At 40.1% G+C, this 20,478-nt stretch overlaps 1 protein-coding gene across 2 annotated transcripts in view; it reads right to left on the bottom strand.

Annotated features, from left to right (window-relative positions):
• Positions 1-520: 520 nt before the first annotated feature.
• LOC129699063 (activin receptor type-2A-like) overlaps positions 521-20,478 on the bottom strand; it is a 110,916-nt gene continuing 90,958 nt past the window's right edge. For both annotated transcript variants that reach the window (XM_055638681.1, XM_055638682.1), the window contains 7 exons: positions 19,899-20,042; positions 19,629-19,772; positions 15,201-15,346; positions 14,786-14,900; positions 9,762-9,900; positions 9,015-9,145; positions 521-6,021 (listed from right to left, as the gene is read on the bottom strand). In XM_055638681.1, the coding sequence (XP_055494656.1) occupies positions 5,827-6,021; positions 9,015-9,145; positions 9,762-9,900; positions 14,786-14,900; positions 15,201-15,346; positions 19,629-19,772; positions 19,899-20,042 (1,014 nt within the window). In that variant the 3' untranslated portion in view covers positions 521-5,826. The remainder of the gene's footprint in view (positions 6,022-9,014; positions 9,146-9,761; positions 9,901-14,785; positions 14,901-15,200; positions 15,347-19,628; positions 19,773-19,898; positions 20,043-20,478) is intronic.

Raw genomic sequence — 20,478 nt, 5'->3', positions numbered from 1 at the left:
TGGACGGTGTTCAGCTTTGATCATCATCAAAGTTGTACTCATCCAGGCAAGTGGAGAACTTCCAATCACACTCTTGACTTGTGCTTTGCAAATGAATGGTGAAAGTCTTTGCATCAGGAGCCGTATCTCATGACTACAAACTGGGACTCTTAAACTGGTACTATTATGACGTGGCTCCCTCAGTCTGATCAATAAGTCCCAGAGGGTTGACTGGAGGCAAAACCCAGCAATCCTAATGCTGCAAAGATTAAGGAGAACTAGTCAGGCTCTCCTTTGTTGTAAATAATGTCCTTAATCAGAACTAATAGCATGTAACATATACTTTTTTTTTGCCAGCTTTTTTGTAGGATTAGAATTTTCAACCAATAACAGATGATTACGAACAAGAAAGTCAAGTCAGCTTGCATAATCTGTGGATATAAAACTTTTACGTGTCTATAATAAAGCAATAAAAACTGGGGAGAAAAAGCAATAAAGGCAGTGAATTCAATCCATTCCACTCCAGATAGAATGTCTGTCATACAGCAGTCACTATATAGTTTATTCTTCGGGAAACAGCAAATATCTCTGTACAATATTCAACACTTTCTCCCATCTTTCCAACCAGGCCTGCCCTAGACCTCCATTTGCTAGATAATTTCAAAACAAAACCCCCCAAGTACATATCCATATTACAGTAATTTGTGCCCACAAATGCACAAAACATTGATACAGACTAAAGCAAACAACTGTTTAGAGGTATGTGCATCACAAACTGCTTTAAGAACTGTTGGCAAGTTCTGAGGTAAGCAACACTTAATAATAGAATGGCATTTGTATCATTATCTCCACAAAATGAGTGGTCAAAATGTTTAAACAATAGGAACAATGATTATATTGCATAATTAACAAATTCACCCAATGTAGGCTGCATTTTTCAATATATAAAAAGTCATCACTATGTAAATAATTAACCATTTTCCGGTGGATGAATGATACAAACCACACTCCATAGACAAGTGCCCGGTAGAGAAAATTCCTCCTGGCAGATATCAACTTGTGTTTTTGAGATGGTGCACCAGCTGACAATCTATTCCATGGCTGTACAAGTGGACATGTAGAATATATACACCATTGCATTTGCCCTTTTTTCCCCTCTCTGTTTGAAGTATGGGGACAGATTTTTCTGTTTTGACACCAATTTCCTTGTCTGAATCAATGCATAATGTTTGTCAGTACATTAAGCAATCTGATGTTAAAAATAAGCACTTGTTTTGTGCATATTAATTCACAGTGAGTGCCTGATTTTCTAGCTTTAAAAAAACCTGCAATGTACCGGGTAGAGAAACAAAGATTTGAGCAGGAAAGGGAAATGTTGCACAAGTAAACTGGAGTTACCTGAAAGTTAAAAATGTTATTTCTAACCTCATTAATATTTTGGTGAATAACCTGTTTTTAACAAAAACGTGTACGCAACAAAAAAAAAGTTGATTTTTTTTTTAAAATTTGCATAGCCTTAACGTACTACTTCTAATCTGGAATACCTGAAGATCAATGTTAACTGTTCACGTCCACCAACTGAAGCAAGCTTGCAAGAGGTCACTGGTGCTAAAATTCGGGAATTGATGATCATAAAACCCCAAAATATTAAAACCGTCAGAAATCTTTTGTCTTAAAGTACAAATTGTGCTTAAATTTTAAAATCAGATGCCTGGGAATTGGAAAGGATGAATAGATTCTTAGAGGCATACAGCACAGACACAAGACACCATCAGTTCACCATATCTATGCCAACCATAGAGTTATCATCTATACACATCACATTTACCAGCACTGAGTCCATATTCTTCTATGCCATGGAGATTCAACTGCTGTTCTAAATACGTCCGATATGTTTGAAGAGTATCTGCCTGTACCACCCTCTAGGTAATCCCTTCCAAACCTCCATATACCCATTCCAAACCTCTTACTCCTCGCTTTAAACTTGTGCCCTCTGGTTACAGACACGACTGCTGTGGGTAAAAGAGTAACCCTTGCTTTCCCTCTCTCCACCCCTCCCCATTCTAGTTCTTCGACCAGTCTGACTGTCCCCCTGATTAAATGTTATCTCTGTATGCTTCGTTGTCACCTTCCTCTAGCTAACAATGATCTATTCCACATCTTCCTTGAACTTCATTCCCTTGATGTCTCGTTCTCACACCTTACACTTCCTTATCTCTGTATCTCCCTCTCCGCTAACTCTCAGTCTGAAGTGTTGATCTGAAACGCCACCCATTCCTTCTCTCCAGAGATGCTGCCTGTCCCGCTGAGTTACTCCAGCTTTTTGTGTCTATGTGGGTAAGAGTTTACTACTGGATCCCCTCTCCCAGGCCTCAACATTGAGTCGCTACTCAGTTTTCTCGCTGTAAGGAAAACAAGCCCAACCTCGGGGTCTTCCAATAACTGAGATATTCCATCCTAGGTAGCATCCTGGTGAATCACCTCTGCATCCTCTCCAGAAGAAACTTTCTATACTGCAGCAATAAAAGTGCCCTCCCTGCTCTTATATTCTATTTTCAGCACCCTGGCGCACATATACAACTATGTGCCTGGTACTTTTTATGGATAACATGCTCCAGAACATTATCTTTCTCTTTGAAATCTCTAGCCGCAATATCCTTGGCGTGTATGGAAGATATTAATTTAAGGCTCCTGTTGCTTCATGCATAGCTTGCCTCACTGGTCCCCAATGGACCTCTTTCCCTGGCTATGCTCTTGCTCTTAACATACTGATAGAATGTCTTGGGATTTTCCTTGATCTTACCGGCTAGTGGTATTTCTTTGCCCTCCTAATTTCTTTCTGAGCACCCAGGCTACACCCTATACTCCTGAAGGGATGCCCTCCTCTTCAGTATATATGTTTCCTTTTCTTAATCAAACCTGTGATATCTGTGATTTGCCTTCCTCACCTTTCATATTTACAGCAACATGCTGGCCCTGAACCTAGTGCTTCACTTAAACAGATTCCCACCTGCTGGACAGATTGATCTGCAAACAGCTGCAAAGATTACCAGGTTGTGTCTAATCTTGTAGAAATTTGCCCTCCCCAATTTAGAAACTTGATTTCCATATCATCCTTACCCCTTTTCCATAATCACTTTAATACTTGAGTTGAAGTCGTCACCTCCAAAGTGTTCAATCACTGACACTTCATCTGCATACCCAGCTTCATGCCCCACAATTAGGTCTAGCCCCGACCCATCCCTACAAATGCTATTAATGTACCAGCACCAGCTCCCTTGAATACACTATAAAAATCACACTCCATCTAATCCTTTCCACACTGAAACGTGATCCTAGTTAATACTGGCAAAGTTTAAAAGTTTAAAACAACTGTAACACTTCCGAATTGCCTATGTATCTCCTGCCGACTGTTGGGAGAACTATAGTACAAGTTCAAAGTGACCACCCATCGAAGGTAGACCCATAGGGTTTAGTTTTAAGAATTTTCTAGGATATCCTCTCTAAGTGCTGCACAGTTGGAATCCCTAATCACTACGATACCACCTCTGATATATCTAACCCTCTACCCGGCTTGAAGATCCGATACCCTGGGACACAGATATGCTTACCCTTTCTTTGCGGCACCATGTCTCTGTAATCGCAATTCCATTAAAGCATTCTAGCTTCCCAGTCCATCCATGTGCCTTATTGTGCCTGTGTCTGCTCCACCTGCTGGTCTGATCTAGCTTTTGTTCTATAGTTGTTTGCATTCCCTTCCCAAATGTACATTCCCTCTGTGTCCCACTCCCTTGCCACAATAGTTTAAAACTGCTCCAACAGTATGAGCAAACCTCCATGCAACAATTTAGGACCCGTCCTGATTCAGGTACAATCTGGCCTTGTATAGTCCCAGCCAATCCTAGGAGTGTCTCAATGATCACAAAAACTTCCCTCTGAAACCATTCCTTTAGTCATGTATTCATCTGACCTATTTTCTTTACACACTGGAGGTAACCTACAGATTACAATCATAGAGGTTGGTGTTATTTAATCTACTACCTAATTCCCCACATTCATGTTGCAGGACCTCGCCCCCCTTTTCTACCTCAGCCGTTGGCAGCAATGTGTTACAACCACGAGTTGTTCACCCTCCCCCTTTACAATACTGAGACTATTCATTTACAATGATTATTCCCAAAATTAAAGTTAACTGTAATTGAGCAAATTTGTTATAATACTGTTAGTCCAGTCCGATGATTGATCCTTTTTCTAAGAATAAAACTACAAAAATGCAGCGTAGACTTTAGTGTCATCTATCCAGAACATTTGGCACCTAATCACTACTTGCCGAGTCAGTGGAGTTCAATGGTCTTTATGATACCCACATTATGCAGTTTTGTACTGAGGCATTTGGGTGAACTGCCACAATGCAAGCATGGGTTACACTTGGTTAAAGATAACTGAACCCTGACCCTGAATAGGTAAACTGAGCAGCAAATGCAGTGGTTACTTTTGACGTGTCAGTTTTGCATTAAGTATAAAACCATAATATTGTTTAAGAACAGAAGTTAGTACCTGTCAGCTGTATTTGTATCTATTGCATATATTATTCTTTAAAAAAAATATTTCTGTTGCCTTGTAAGTTTTTCTAAGCTTACTAAAATGGCACTGACATTAGTGTAGGATTGTCACCACAACTCAAAACAGAGAGGGTTTCAGGTAACAAATTCCTGAGGTTACGTTGGTACAGTGACACAGTAGATTAATGACTGCACTTATAACAGGTATGCAAAATTACTTTACATGTGTAATGAAAGAAAACAAAGGATATATTACTTTTCAAAATAAAAGCATTCAAATTAAAAAAAACACCTCCAGTGTTAACTATATCTTGCAAGTTTAAAAACAGAAAAGCATGCGTACATCTCTGAATTCTCTATAGACACGGCAAATCTAAAATAAGGAAGTGCATTTGAAAGCCAATTTTGGGCAAAAGATATCTCCAAAGCTTCGCGTAGCAAAGGAGCTATTAAAAGCAGACAACTGCATGATAGAAATTATTACATGGAGCTTGCACAACAAGGCAGAAACACTGTTTTGAATAGCCTTCTCCCATTGGCATAGAAAGGTATAGTATAATTGTAGTGAATTAATACTTAAATCACATTTAAGGTCAACTGTCAATTAAAGTCAGTTAGTGTTAAACTAAAATTACTAATATAGTTTATCAAATATGGAAACTGAGGTATACCTTGTTGAGGGAGGTTTATGGTTATAATGTAATGCTTGAAGCTTCTTTGCTATGTCCCAAAAAACCTTGATTTGTTTATACATATAACAGCAGCACACTGAACATTCACAAGCTATGTCATATTGGCATTACAATAGTTCTTTTGTGAACGCAAATATTAAATGCAATAAAAATGAATCGCACTTCTTTCTGAAATTAAATGTACTGTTATTAAAAATTAACAGTAATCCATCTGAGGGACTGCGACATCTTCATGAGAAGCCAGTTATCTGGTGCACTCCAACTAAGCTCATGTTGTCAAATTTGAGAGCGATGTTTGATACGTGCTTAGCTTTCTTGCTGCAAAAAGAGTTACCTTCCAATATCCCGAGTGATGCACAATGAAGTATCAAGTGATCTTTTCAACAACCACGTTATCTTCAACATCATCTCTGACTGGATCACTGAATGTAGTACCTGTTGCCTCTATTATCCACTTGCCACTGCAATGGCCACCAGTTCTGTTAAGTGCGCAAGGACAAGATACTGAATTGTTTGTTGTAACCAGTGAAATAAATTCAGGAGATAGCAGCTCTGCTGTAGTCTATTGGTCTGCTTCATGACCTTTGAAGCCATCATAGGCTGGATTCTTTGGGTGGAAAGTCAACATTTGTTACCATAGTAACTACAGTCACTATGCTATCTGTATTAATCGTGCTCATTAGTCTTCGCATCTGAGTAATACGTTCTGCGACACAACCTGCAGACAATCGTGCCTCTGCATCATGATCCCAGCATTCTTCTATGGTCTCGCACAACATAGCCATCCCCTATGAGAGGACAAAATAAACACATTGGAAAGATGTTCTATGGCATGAACAACTAGAAAAACTGGAAACATCAAATAGTGCTGAAAAGTACAGGGTTGGTTAGCCAGAAAAGACTACAGGTTAATGTTAAAAATATCTCAACGGGTGCCTATATTTTGCATTGCCTCAACAAACTCCCATAGTTGGATTAGTTGCAGGAAGCACCCAGACAATGCTAACATGATTATATCTGGGATAACAGAAGGAGCACCAAAATCAATTTGGTGTAATGGAGTATACATCCCTATTTGCTCTTTGGTGGGGTGGTTACATATTGAGAGTCTGGATTTACACAGGCCCAAATGAACAGATTTACATATTTACTTCCTCAAAGAACATGGACGAAAATGGCGTTTAATAATGTCTATTTGTTTCATGATCACTATTATTAATCCACCTTAGGTGCTCCAGAGTGATTTAATTAACTGAGTTTTAAATCTCTAGCTGTCATGGTAAGATTTGAATGAGTGAATGAATGAATACTTTATTGTCACATTTGACAAGTCACAGTGAAATTCTTTGCTTGCATACCTAAGGTATGCAAATAGTCGCCACATAAAGGGACCTGTATGTCATGAATACTAGTCCAGGAGTTCAGACAACAATGAGTAACTCAGTGGGTCAGGCAGCATCTCTAGAGAACATGGACAGGTGAAGTTTCAGGTCAGCACCCTTCAGATTGATTGTCAACCATCTGCAATCAATCCCCCCCCCCCCCCCCCCCCCCCTCCCCCTGCAACCACCTATCCCTTGTCAGGCTTTGTCCCTCTCTACCTCCCTTCCAGCTTTCTCTCCTCCTACTGCTGTGAGTCTGAAGGGTCCAGACCAAAAACGTTGCCTATTCATGTTCTTCAGAGATGCTACCTGGCACGCTGAGTTACTGCCGCACCCTTGTCTTATTTTTCTTTAAATATTTATAGTCTGGGACTCTGCAATATGAACACAACAGTGTCTGCCCACTCACAAGGTCTGCAAGTGGCACTGGAAAGGACAGCAGCAAATCCCTGGGCGTTAATATCTCGGGCAACCTTTCCTGGGTCCAGGACATGATGTAGTCATGAAGCAAGTGCACCAGCACCTCTACGTTCAGAGAAGTTTGAGGAGATTCAGCCAAAATACTGACAAACTGCTGCAGATGTACTGTATAAAGTATTGTGACTAGTTCCATCCTGGCCTGGTATGGCAATTCCAACACAGTAATACAAAAATTTGTAGAGAGTGGTGGACCAGTCTATCACAGGCACAGTCCTCCCCACCATCAAAAGCACAGCCATGAGGCACTGCCTCAAGAAGTTGGCATCTATCAATTTGGATCCCTGCCATCCAGGCCATACCCACTTCCCACTGTTATGATCGAGCATGCGGTACACAAGCATAAAGTCCCACACCACCAGTTTCAGGAACAGCTACTTTCCAACAAATATCAGGTTCTTGAACCAAACAACACACACTACCATCGATTTGTTTTCGTTGCTCAATGTGTTTTACACTAACATTTTTTGCAAGATCTCTTTTCTTGCAGAATTTGTCTAATTTACGGACAATTTATATTTCTGCATGTTTTATATTTCTGTGTGCCTAATATTGTTTGTATTGAGCTATGGATTCTGGTTAAAAATGACCTGCATGCATCTACTGACCAAAGAACTGTAACCACACAATAATTCACCTTTCCATTATAAAGTACAGGGAGTTCTGCTATTATGTGTGCTTCCATATTGCAAATTGGATACAAATTTTACTGTGGAAGGCAGGTAAGAGTTACTTTGAAAACTGACAGACAGAAAAAAGCTGTCTTGGAAAAATGTCTTAAAATCCTGTTTATATACAACCTCGCCATAACGATCTCTCACCACTATCTCTGTAGGACATAGGCTCTCCATTTCACCACAGGAGGGCGTTTAAGAGTTAATTTGACAAACAATCGCTTCTAGTGATACTTCATAGAGTGATACAGTGTGGAAACAGGCCCTTCAGTCCAACTTGCCCATACCGGCCAACAATGTCCCAGCTACACTAGTCCCACTTGCCTGCGCTTGTCCATCTCCCCACAAACCTGTCCTATCAATGTACCTGTCTAACTGTTTCTTAAACATTGGGATAGTCCCTGCCTTAACTACCTCTTCTGGCAGCTTGTCCCAAACACCCACCACCTTTTGTGTGAAAAAGCTACCCCTCAGATTTCTACTAAATCTTTTCCCCTTCACCTTGAACCAGTGTCCTCAATTCCCCTACTCTGGGCAATCTACCCAATCTATTCCTCTCATGATTTTGTACACCTCTATAAGTTCACCATTCATCTCCCTGCACTCCATGGAATAGAGACTCGGCCTACTCCACCTCTCCCTCTAGCTCTCTCCCTCTAGTGCTGGCAACATCCTCGTAATCCTCGTGTGTAACCATATTCTATTAAACAATGTAACGTATAGCCTTTGGTATTTGTAGCAATTAAATGACCTATAATTTTGAAAACCTTGCGGGAAAAATAACTTTCCTTATTACGAGTCTGAACAATTTAGCCCCTAAATACCCCTCTTGTCATTGACAATTGTTTTTATAACACGATTTTTTGTTATGCATGATTTCAGAAGAATGCAACTATAATTTTATAGCAGAATTACTTGTTCTTATATTTAAGCATAATTTAAAAATTCTGACTTTAGAAGTAACTCTAACAGTCCAAGATTATCTTCCATGTCAATTGGTTGACATACACTTATAATGTCTAACCTATCACTGGATATTTTATTAACCTTGCAAAATAAACTCAGGCCAAGAATTTTATTGCTTAAAGATTGGACATCAATAAGATTTTAGGTTATAGTTCTGAAACTGGGAAGTCTCAATTTTGCTTATAACTCGCGAGGGAGTGGAATGACCATTTCAATTTTATAATGTTCAGGAACAGATCTAGCTTTAAAGCATTTGAATGATCTACAGATAAATACACTTACAGCGTGCTTTAGCCAATATTCTCTGAAAACAGGCCTCATCTTCTTGTGCACAACCACCTCTTGCATATCTTCAAGGGATGGATGCTGTCCAACTTCCTCTTCAAATGGCAACATATATTCATCCACTGGCCCTGCGTATCAAACAAATCCAAGAGTACATTTAATGCCGGTTCTAAATGTAGGTAGAATTTGTTCTCAACGTCAACATGGTTTAACAATGAGAAATTTAGTACTTAGAATAATGTAGTCATTTCTAACCAGATCTCATAATAGTTTAGCAAACACTCCATACTATTTTGGGGCATGAGAAGAAACTGAAGCAACGTTAGTAAACTCACTAAGGTCACAGTGAATATGTGCAAAATCAAACAGCACTGAAGCTCAATTTGAACCAAGGTTGCTCCAGCTATGAGGTAGCAGCTCCACCAGTTACATCACGGTGATGCCCTCTACACTTTAGTATTTACTACCCCAGAATAAATAAACGAACTCCAGCAATCTCATATTTCCCATTGCACCAAATATTCACAATGCTGGATTATTAACCAAATTGAAATTCCGCAGCTGGGAGGGGTGAACATGGAGAGGAGGTGATGGGAAGAGTGCAATGACCAAATGTGGGACAGGCCATCCATATGGTACCAGAAGACAACTAAAATTCAAGCAAAGTACAAAACTTCACGTATACTTTAACACCATGAGAGACAATGTTCATTTTCACATGTTTATGATAAAAGTCATACTAACCATCAGTGGCTGTGCATCTTGATGCTAATTCCCAGAGCACAAGTCCCACTGAATACATATCTATCCTAAGGAATGCATCACGCTGGAAGTTTATTGCACCTTCCAAGACCTCTGGAGCCATGTATCTTCTGGTGCCAACCTTGAAAAAAAATGGATGTACATTTATTTAAAAATATCAAACGTACAATCTTTAGTGAAGAAAGCACAACTTGCATTTATTTATCTTGCCAACTCCTATTGGCATTCACAGGACTGCCTATTATTTTTTTAAATGTAAACATAATCTTGTAGCAAATATAACAGCTAATCTAGACACAAAATTATTCTATGAAGCAAAGAAGCAATATTATATCTATCTTAATGCAAAATATTGCAGATGTTGGTATTTAAAATAAAAGCTGCTGGAAATAGTCTTGACATCAGACTGTTTCTGCAATTAGAAAAATAGTGTTAACATTTCAGGTTAACGAACTTTCATCAGAACTGGGGAAAAAATTGAAATTAAACATGTTTGCACAGAAAAAGGGCACAAAAAGAAAATGGGTTTGTTTTGGATGTTGGTCACTAACCTATCCCCTGAAATGAAGATGGGCAAGTATTGATTGGCAAAAATGAAAAGAAAAAAAATTGATGAGTGAATTTCAGGCAAATAATAGCCAAATGTTATGGTTATAGACCAATCGGAGATAGTAGTTGTCAGATAGCTTGCACTAAATCTCTGCAAGGTAGAGATCTGTTTATTAAAAAATAGCATCACCCTTGTTTAGAGGTGGAAGATTGCAACCTTCACGTGGTCCGCCCTGTTTCGACTAATGAAATCAACTCGACGAGCACAAACGGAAGATCAAATAGAACAAGTTGTCCTACAACTTTAGGCTGTGCATGCCACACGAAAGAAGAAGACCCTTGTGAACAGTTTTTCTGACAATATTGTCACTGGTCACTTTTGAGTGGACTTATAAGTTCAGAAGAGGGTAAACATGGAAACATTGACATCAATAGAGCAAAATGTCAAAAGGCAGGTCAAATTCTGAAATAGGGATAAATTGTCCACTGTGGAGTGAAGATTTCTTGCCAATAAATGAAACAAAGGTACAGGAAGGCAAGAAAAGTTCAACAGTGCATCAGATTACGTATTCATTGAGATAAGAACGTAGAGGGATGAAACAGATATTAATCAATCTGAATTAGATGGGAAGCCAGGAAGAGAAAAAAAATCATGAATAGGGTTAAGCTTGGGTGAAAGAGACAAGTTCAGAGGAACGTACAACTACAAAGATCCCAGAAAAGTTTTAAAATTCAGAAGCTTCGACATCTCAAACAGGAGGGGGTGGGGTGGGGGCAGTGAAAGGAAGAGAAAATGTGTTATAAAGATGCAAAGGATAAATTTGAAACATAGACCAGAACAGCTGTAAGAAAAAAAGCAAGTAAATGCAGCTGATGAAAGGTCAACACATGGACATGTCAATGCATGGCATTAAGAATGGGTCTCAGGAATATCTTAAATATACCCAAAAGCATGAATGGATTTGAAATGAGAGTGGTGGAATTTCAGTTGAAATCCATTTGGAATAAGTTGGAATTGGATTCATTTGCTAAGGAAAGAGCATGGCTACGAAAGCAGGTTGGGTAAATACCCAACCAAAAATAAGATAGGAAACAGAATGAAATGAAGGTGAACAACAAGGGACAAACAGAAAACCTGTTAGAGAGAGGACCAAAGTGTTCTCAAGGTGGTCAATGTTAACGAGAAGTGCCAGTGAATTAATGAGTACACCAAAAACAAAAATGAAAAAAAACTGAGCATGCTGGAGAATTGAAATAAAAGCAGAAAATACGAGAAATACTTTGCAGGTCAGACATTGGAATGAAACTAATAAGTCTACTTTACACATACATGCATTTTTATGTCACATTTCCACTATATATTCCAAAAATTGAAAGGGAATGTCATGTTTCTCACCATACTTTACATTCCATCTTCCCTCTCATCACATTTTTTTCAGTCACATTTGCCAAGCTCTAAAATCCAAAAGGCCTGTTTCTGACTGTCATGTTTTTAATTACCATTAATTTCACCAGTCAATTGAATCCATTTCCCTCTGGAATTTTGTGCTTTAGTGTAGTGTATTCTTTCTATAAAAGCTAGCCAAGTGTATTTTCATGAATGTAGCTTCTCTATCAACTACAAATGAATGGCTATACCTTCATTGTTTCTTTTCTTTGGATCAGAGTCAATAGACACTAGCAGTAGCCCTTCAAGTCAGCACCACCATTCAATGGGATCATGGCTGATCATCCACAATCAGTACCCCGTTCCTGCCTTCTCTCCATATCCCTTAACTCCTCTATCCCTAAGAGCTCTATCTAACTCTCTTGAAAGCATCCAGAGAACCAGCCTCCACTGCGCTCTGAGGCAGAGAATTCCACACACTCACAACTCTGAGTGAAAATGTTTTTCCTCATCTCCGTTCTAAATGGCTTACCACTTATTCTTAAACTGTGGCCCCTGGTTCTGGACTCCCCCTACATATTGGGAACATATTTCCTGCCTCTAGTGTGTCCAAACCCTTAATAATCTTATATGTTTTTATTCTTGTTTCTTGTATTAAGTCCTGGTTTCAGATGGAATTACATTACTTTCAAACTCAGAACATTCTGTCATACTGCAGTCATCCTTTCCATAAAGGATCTCTTATGACAAGATTATTATTCTCATTGCACAAAGAGATTGAAAATAGGATTTCCTCCGATCCTTAATATATTGATCTAATAAACAGAAGGCTTGCCTTCAATTGGTAGTCAAGTTTAAGAATTGAGTTTGCACCAGATATATATTTGTAACTCCTTTAAAAATATTTAAAGCAAAATTATCACTCACGAGTAGGTATTTTGAACACAAAAATTCTTGATTAAGTCATGATTTATTAACTCATAGGTAGACAAAAATGCTGGAGAAACTCAGCAGGTGCAGCAGCATCTATGGAGCGAAGGAAATAGGCAACGTTTCGGGCCGAACCCCTTCTTCAGACTGATGCAGGGGAGGGGGGGGGGGGGGGGAAGAAAGGAAGAGGAGGAGCCAAAGGGCTGAGAAGGGGAGGAGACAGAAAGGGCTACTGAAAATTGGAGAAGTCAATGTTCAAGCCGCTGGGGTGCAGACTGCCCAAGTCTGCTCCTCCAATTTCCGGTGCTGCTCCTCCAATTTCCGGTGGTGCTCACTCCGGCCATGTAGGAGGCCCAGGACAGAAAGGTCGGATTCGGAATGGGAGGGGTAGTTGAAGTGCTGAGCCCCAGGGAGATCAGGTTGGTTAATGCGGACCGAGCGGAGGTGTTCAGCAAAACGATCGCCAAGCCTACGCTTGGTCTCACCGATGTAGATCAGCTGACATATAGAGCAGCGGATGCAATAGGTGAGGTTGGAGGAGGTGCAGGTGAACCTCTGTCACACCTGGAACGACTGCTTGGGTCCTTGAATGGAATCGAGGGGGGAGGTAAAGCGATACGTGTAGCATCTCCTACGATTGCAAGGGAAAGTGACCAGGGAGGGGGTGGTGTGAGTGGGAAAGGAAGAATTGACCAGAGAGTTCCGGAGGGAGCGGTCTTTGCGGAAAGCAGACAGGAGGGGAGATGGGAAGATGTGGCGAGCGGTGGGTTCACGTTGGAGGTGGCGAAAATGACGGAGGAGTATTTGTTGTATGTGACGGCTAGTGGGGTGGAAGGTGAGGACTAGAAGGACTCTGCCCTTGTTCCGAGTGGGGAGGATGGGGAGAGAGAGCAGTGTTGCGGGGTATAGAAGAGACCCTGGTGAGATCCTCATCTATGTTAGGGGAGGGGAACCCCTGTTCCCTGAAGAATGAGGACATTTCCGATGCCCTGGTGTGGAACACCTCATCCTGGGAGCAGATGCGGCGTAGACGGAGGAATTGGTAGTAGGGGATGGAGTCCTTACAGGAAGCAGGGTGGGAAGAAGTGTAGTCTAGATAGCCATGGAAGTCAGTGGGTTTATAATGGATGTTGGTCAAAAGTTTATCACCTGCGATGGAGATAGTGAGGTCAAGAAATGGTAGGGATGTGTCGGAAATAATCCAGGTGTATTTGAGTGCCAGATGGAAGTTAGTGGCTAAGTTGATGAAGTTAGTGAGTTGTGTGTGGATGCAGGAGGTGACACCAATGCAATCGTCGATGTGGTGGAGGTGGAGGTCGGGGATGGAGCCCTGGTATGCCTCGAACAAGGATTGTTCGACGTACCCCACAAAGAGGCAGGCATAGCTGGGGCCCATGCGCGAGCCCATAGCTATGCCTTGTGTTTGGAGGAAATGGGAGGAAAAGTTATTAAGGTTAAGGAGGAGAGTATCAGTGGGTATTTGTTGGTTTTCCGGTTGAGGAAGAACCGTAGGGCTTTCAGACCGTCCTGGTGGGGGATGGAGGTGTAGAGTGACTGGACGTCCATGATGAAGGGATAGGGGCCTAGAGAATGGAATGCCCAGAGACGACGGGGATTGTCTGAGGTGTCTTGAACATAGGTCGGGAGGGATTTAACCAGGGGGGGATAGGATGGAGTCGAGGTATGTGGAAATAAGTTCGGTGGGACACGAACAGGCAGAAACAATGGGTCTACCAGGACAGTCAGGTTTGTGGATTTTGGGGAGAAGGTAAAATCGGGCCGTGCGGGGCTGGGGAACGATGAGGTTGGAGGCTTGGGAGGGTAGGGAGCCGGAAGTGATGAAGCCAGTGAGTGTTGATAGTGGCCTGGTGCTCGTCTGTGGGGTCATGGTCCAGGGGTAAGTAGGAGGAGGTGTCTGAGAGTTGGTGCCCGGCCTCAGCCTTGTAGAGATCAGCGCGCCAGACTACCACGGCACCTCCTTTGTCGGGGGGCTTGATAACCCAGTCTGGGTTATTGCGGAGTGAGTCGATGGCTGTACGTTCAGGGGGGAGGGGGGGGGAAGGTTAGAGTGAGACAGGGGAGTGGAGAAGTTGAGGCGGTTGATGCCCCGCCGGCAGTTTTGAATAAAACTAATTCATACCTGGCCGTGGGTGTCACCAGCCGACTTCCCAGCTTCAAATCTCAAAGCCAAACCAAAATCTCCTATACATGCAGTGAGATTATTTTTCAGCAGCACATTTTTACTTTTGAAGTCCCTGTTCAGACAAGAAAGAAATACATGTCTATCATGTTTACATCTCAATTGTGCATCTAAATTAGTTCATACACAATGCATGATTTTTTTAAAACAAAATCAGTAGCTTGCATAGGCAATGAAGCAGCCATTTAGTACACTACATAATTCCATAAACAGTGTCAAAATTAATTACTATTGGAGGTTTGATTAGGTGGAAAATAAATGTTAGCTAGAAATTGCAATTCATTTTTAATTGCTTATTAACCTGCTGCTTATTAACATCAAATAGATCATTTGAACTTCCATTTATCAAGCATACCGGTGGGCAACTGCAGGCTTGTGTCCGTCTTTTAAACCAGGTTTATCTTCATGAAGATATGCTAGTCCTCTAGCCAGGCTCTCAGCAATATGGCATAATTCATTCCAAGACACCACATTAGCTTTCAGATAATCTGTCAGAGAACCCTGAAAGCGAGACAACAAAAGCAATTTTGGAAAATCCATAAACGGATTTAATAAAACTGATAGGAAATGTCAGTGAAGCAAAATAATACAAATGCTGGAAATTTGAAACAAAACAATATTCTGTAAATACGCAGAAAGTCAGACAGTAGCTCTCTCACTCCACAGATAATGTTTCACGTCAGTAACCTTTCCTCTGAATGAATATGCTGGTGGTGCGACATTAAACAACAGTGCCCTCCATAATGTTTGCGACAAAGACCCATCATTTATTTATTTGTATGTACTCCACAATTTTAGATTTATAATAGAAAAAAGGTTAAAGTGCACATTGTCATATTTTATTAAAGGCAATTTTTATACATTTTGGTTTCACCATGTAGAAATTACAGCTGTGTTTATATATAGTCCCCCCCATTTCAGGGCACCATAATGTTTCGTACACATGGCTTCGCGGGTGTTTGCAATTGCTCAGGTGTGTTTAATTGCCTCCTTAATGCAGGTATAAGAGAGCTCTCAGCACCAAGTCTTTCCATCACCCTTGGAAACTTTTATTGGTGTTTATTAACATGAGGACCAAAGTTGCGTCAATGAAAGTCAAAAAAGACATTATGAGAAGGAGAAACAAGAATAAAACTGTTGGAGACATCAGCCAAACCTTAGGCTTACCAAAATCAACTGTTTGAAACATCATTAAGAAGAGTGCACTGGTGAGCTTACTAATCGCAAAGGGACTGGCAGGCCAAGGAAGACCTCCTCAGCTGATGACAGAAGAATTATTATCTCTATAATAAAGAAAAATCCCTAAACACCTGTCCGACAGATCAGAAACACTCTTCAGGAGTCAGGTATGGATTTGTCAATGACCACCATCCGCAGAGGACGTCATGAACAGAAATACAGAGGCTACACTGCAAGATGCAAACCACTGGTTAGCTGCAAAAATAGGATGGCCAGGTTACAGTTTGCCAAGAAGTACTTAAAAGAGCAACCACATTTCTGGAAAAGGGCCTTGTGGACAAATGAGACAAAGATTAACATATCAGAGTGATGGCAAGAGCAAAGTATGGAGGAGAGAAGGAACTGCCCAAGATCCAAAGCAGACCACCTCATCTGTGAAACACGGTGGTGGGGATGTTATGGCCTGGGCATGTATGGCTGATGAAGGTACTGACTCACTTATCTTCATTGATGATACAACTGGTGATGGTAGTAGCATAATGAATTCTGAAGTGTATAGACACATCCTATCAGCTCAACTTCAAACAAATGCCTCAAAACTCATTGGCCAGCGGTTCTTTCTACAGCAAGACAATGATCCCAAACATACTGCTAAAGCAACAAGGGTTTTTCAAAGCTAAAAAAAGTGTAAATTCTTGAGTAGCCAAGTCAATCACCCGATCTGAACCCAATTGAGCATGCCTTTTATATGCTGAAGAGAAAACTGAAGGGGACTAGCCCCTAGCATAAGCTAAGCTAAAGATGGCTGCAACACATGCCTGGTAGAGCATCACCAGAGAAGACACCCAGCAGCTGATGATGTCCATGAATTGCAGACTTCAAGCAGTCATTGCATGCAAAGTCATTGCATACAACAAAATACTAAACATGACTACTTCATTTACATGACATTGCTGTGACCCAAACATTATGGTGCACTGAAATGGGGGGACTATGTATAAACACAGCTGTAATTTCTACATGGTGAAACAAAAATGTATAAAAATGGCCTTTATTAAAATCTGACAATGTGCATTTTACCCAGAGCTGCCAAGTTTTATCAGAGCATTTCAGTATTCTAGTACCTAAAAATCAGTATTTTGTTGAGGAAATCAGTATTTTTACGCAGTGCCATTTTGCTGAAAAATTTTTTTTTTTTTAATGTGCGGTCATACCCATGTAAGAGCGCAAGAATGCATAACTTTGCTCTCAATCGACATATCTTCTATATACCTTACTTGACAGTGCATTCATTGCAATCTCTTTGTATACTGCTGTTTGAACGGCTGCTTCCGAGCTTTTAGCACCAGATGATGATGTAGAAGCCATTTTGCATTTTTAATCCCTAATCTTTCTAATCTTGTAGCGTCTCATCCCTCGACTCACAACAGCTTCGCATCCACCACGCCACGTGGTACATAACGCACGCGAGCGCCCGTGAAGCCCCGACCAAAGATCAAAGCCGTAGTACCTCGGCCGGTACAGCGGTGACTCGTTGTTAAGATTATCTATGTCCGGATTTTTAAAAATTCCCTTTTTAACAATGCAAAATCGTACATCAGTATTCTTGTCGCATTTCCGTACAAAATATGGAAAGCCATACTACTTGGCAGCTCTGTGACATGTGATTTTTTCTATCACACAATTCAAATTGTGGAGTACAGAGGCAAATAAATAAATGATGGGTCTTTGTCCCAAACATTATGGAGAGCTCTGTAATTTTGAAAATGTTTCTCAGAAGCTCATATTTTTATGTTATACTTTCCCTATTTCTGCTTTGTAATCAATTCTAGTTCTTCAATTTTGGGTAAATTTATAAGCACACTTTCCAGCAGATTATGAAATTGAGCCCAAGATAAGCTACTTTCATCAGTAAAATGCTTTGTGTTATTTTCTTGAATGTATGATAAAGGATCCCAATCATTCAGGAGAAAACAATTCTAGATTAGCTCCAGACCTTCAAATAGAAAATAACAATTCCACATGATTAAAACAGCTAAAGCAAAGTTAAATAAATAAATAATGTGCACGACACATTACATGGGCAGTTAGATTTGGATGTACTAGACAATCTGTGGTAATAGTACACTTTCAACAAAGTTAGCTTTGAGTCACATTTTGCATTCAAACTCATTTGCACACACTTAAAAACTATGAAATAAAATAGTAATATTTTGCTTTTGCATTGAAACATATTCCTTCATATAGAATGGTAACTTGGTGCAGATCTACAAATAAATTTATCACAATAAATGAGCAGCTTTAAAAGAGAGTGATATGAAGGGTTTAGAACAGTGGTTCCCAACGTGGGGCGTACGCCCCACAGGGGGGCAATTTGATTTTTAAGGGGGGCAATTGAGCGCGACTGAGGTCTGGGTCCAAATTTTCAATTTTTATTTTTTTGGATTTTCCATCAGGTAAACATATGTAGTTTTTATTTCAGATGTTATTTTGAGTAAATAATTTTTTTGGGGTAAAAAAGGTCTTTATTGTGTTGTTATTACATAATCACCGCGCCATCGCTCTTCATGCACGTCGCACGAAGCGCGCGAGGTCATGGGAGAACCTTATTTATTGAATTGGATTTAGAAATGCGATTCAAAGAGCTTTTGCTAAGTTACCCTTATAATATCTATTTCCTCCGTTTTCTCTCAAGGGAAAGCAAGGGGGGGGGGGCATCAGGATTTTAGAGTTGATTAGGTGGGGCATGGCCAAAAAAAGGTTGGGAACCACTGGTTTAGAAGGATATCGGCCCAGGCTTGCATCCGACCAGGATGCATCACCCATGGTCAGTCATGAGCGAGGGGAGCCTACTAGAGGGATATAGGCCCAGGCAAGTAGGGCTAGACCAAAATGGACAGGGTGGGTTGAAGGGCTTGTTTCTGTGCTGTATAGCTCTACTATGACTTTATGAGTGCTTACTTCATCATGCTAGTAACACAAACAACTAAGCAAATATAGGGAACTATGTTAGCTTTATTGGCAAAGTCAGTTTATTAGAAAGCAAATATTAAAGCATGCCAAAATGCGATGATTAATGCCTTTCTGCAAAAAGTGTTCAGTTTTAACAGCCTTCCAAATGTGTCGCTGACAGATAGAATCTATCTATTGCGTTTGGCAGTCAGAATTAGCAGAAACTCTTTGGAAATGAGCACTTCCCTCCAGGGATGAATAAAGTTCTAGCGTATCTTATCGTATCATATCGTACTTGAAATTCCTCCAGCTATTGTTGTGTTTGTCTTATTGTTGCACTTCTACCTAACAATTAAATTTACTTTTGTGATGGAAAAAGATCAAGTTTTCCTGAACTACATTTTAAACATGTCACCTGCCTATCAACATATACTCCAGTTCCAAAGCAAAATTTATAATTACCTATTTTACGTGATATGTCCATTTTTTCAGCATTTACCACCAGTTCATTGTTAAACAGACAAAAACTTCTAAGCAATTGTAGACGAGGAGACTAAGTATTTTTATCGTTATATAACTTTGTTTCTGAGAAGCTTGGCAAACTAACAATCTGAATGTGCATACGAATCGCATAAACATAAACGTAATTTACCTTTTCATGGAATGAAGATATCAACCATAGCTCCATGTCAATATTTGAGCCTCTTTTCTCTGCACCAAGGAAGTCTAAAATATTTTCGTGGTTCATTCCAGGTAAAGTGTATATTTCATATTCATTTTGCCAGGACTGTCTGTCCTACAAAACGCAAGCATCATAGTTATAACATATTGCTGAAAAAATGGTCAAAAATATAAATATTATGTTAAAAAAGTTATTGCCCATTCCCCTAATTTGTGAGAAGTGAATAATAAAGCACTGTACCTGAATTGGGAATATTTTGACTGCCACGTACTCATTAAGCAGTTGGGCCTTCCATACACAACCAAAGCGTCCTCTGGCTTTGACCTCCAGTAGCTGCAGAGGTTTCAGACCAAGCAATGGAGAAGGTGGTATTGGTCCTGGGTCCTACAAAGCAAGGGTTCAAACTATTTCTTAGGGCAAGTTAACAATTGTACTCATAAGCTTTAAAGTGAAGGGAAAACATCACAATTCATCTGATAAATGGGTTTAAAAAATTTCTGCTTCATAGGTTTTCTTGAAGAACAGAAGAAAGCCACTTTAGCAATTGTCATGCTCATCCTTTGAACTTAAAAAAAATAAATTGAAGATAAATAATTATACAAAATTATGATTTTACTTGAGGTTAATAAATTTAACATGTGGCATTCTATCTAATTTACTTTCAGTTTTCTCTTGTGAGCATTATATTTAAGAACTAGATAATCAGCTAGGGTATTGATCACTTAACCTCTACCTGTGGACATTGAACTTTGTCTATGGAACTGATGCACTATAATGCTGAGAACAATTTTCTGCACTCTCTCTGTCCTTTGCTCTATTG

This window comes from Leucoraja erinacea, chromosome 7 (assembly GCF_028641065.1).
Source record: "Leucoraja erinacea ecotype New England chromosome 7, Leri_hhj_1, whole genome shotgun sequence".
Lineage (NCBI taxonomy): Eukaryota > Metazoa > Chordata > Chondrichthyes > Rajiformes > Rajidae > Leucoraja > Leucoraja erinaceus.
This window is presented reverse-complemented; position numbering and strand designations above follow the sequence as displayed.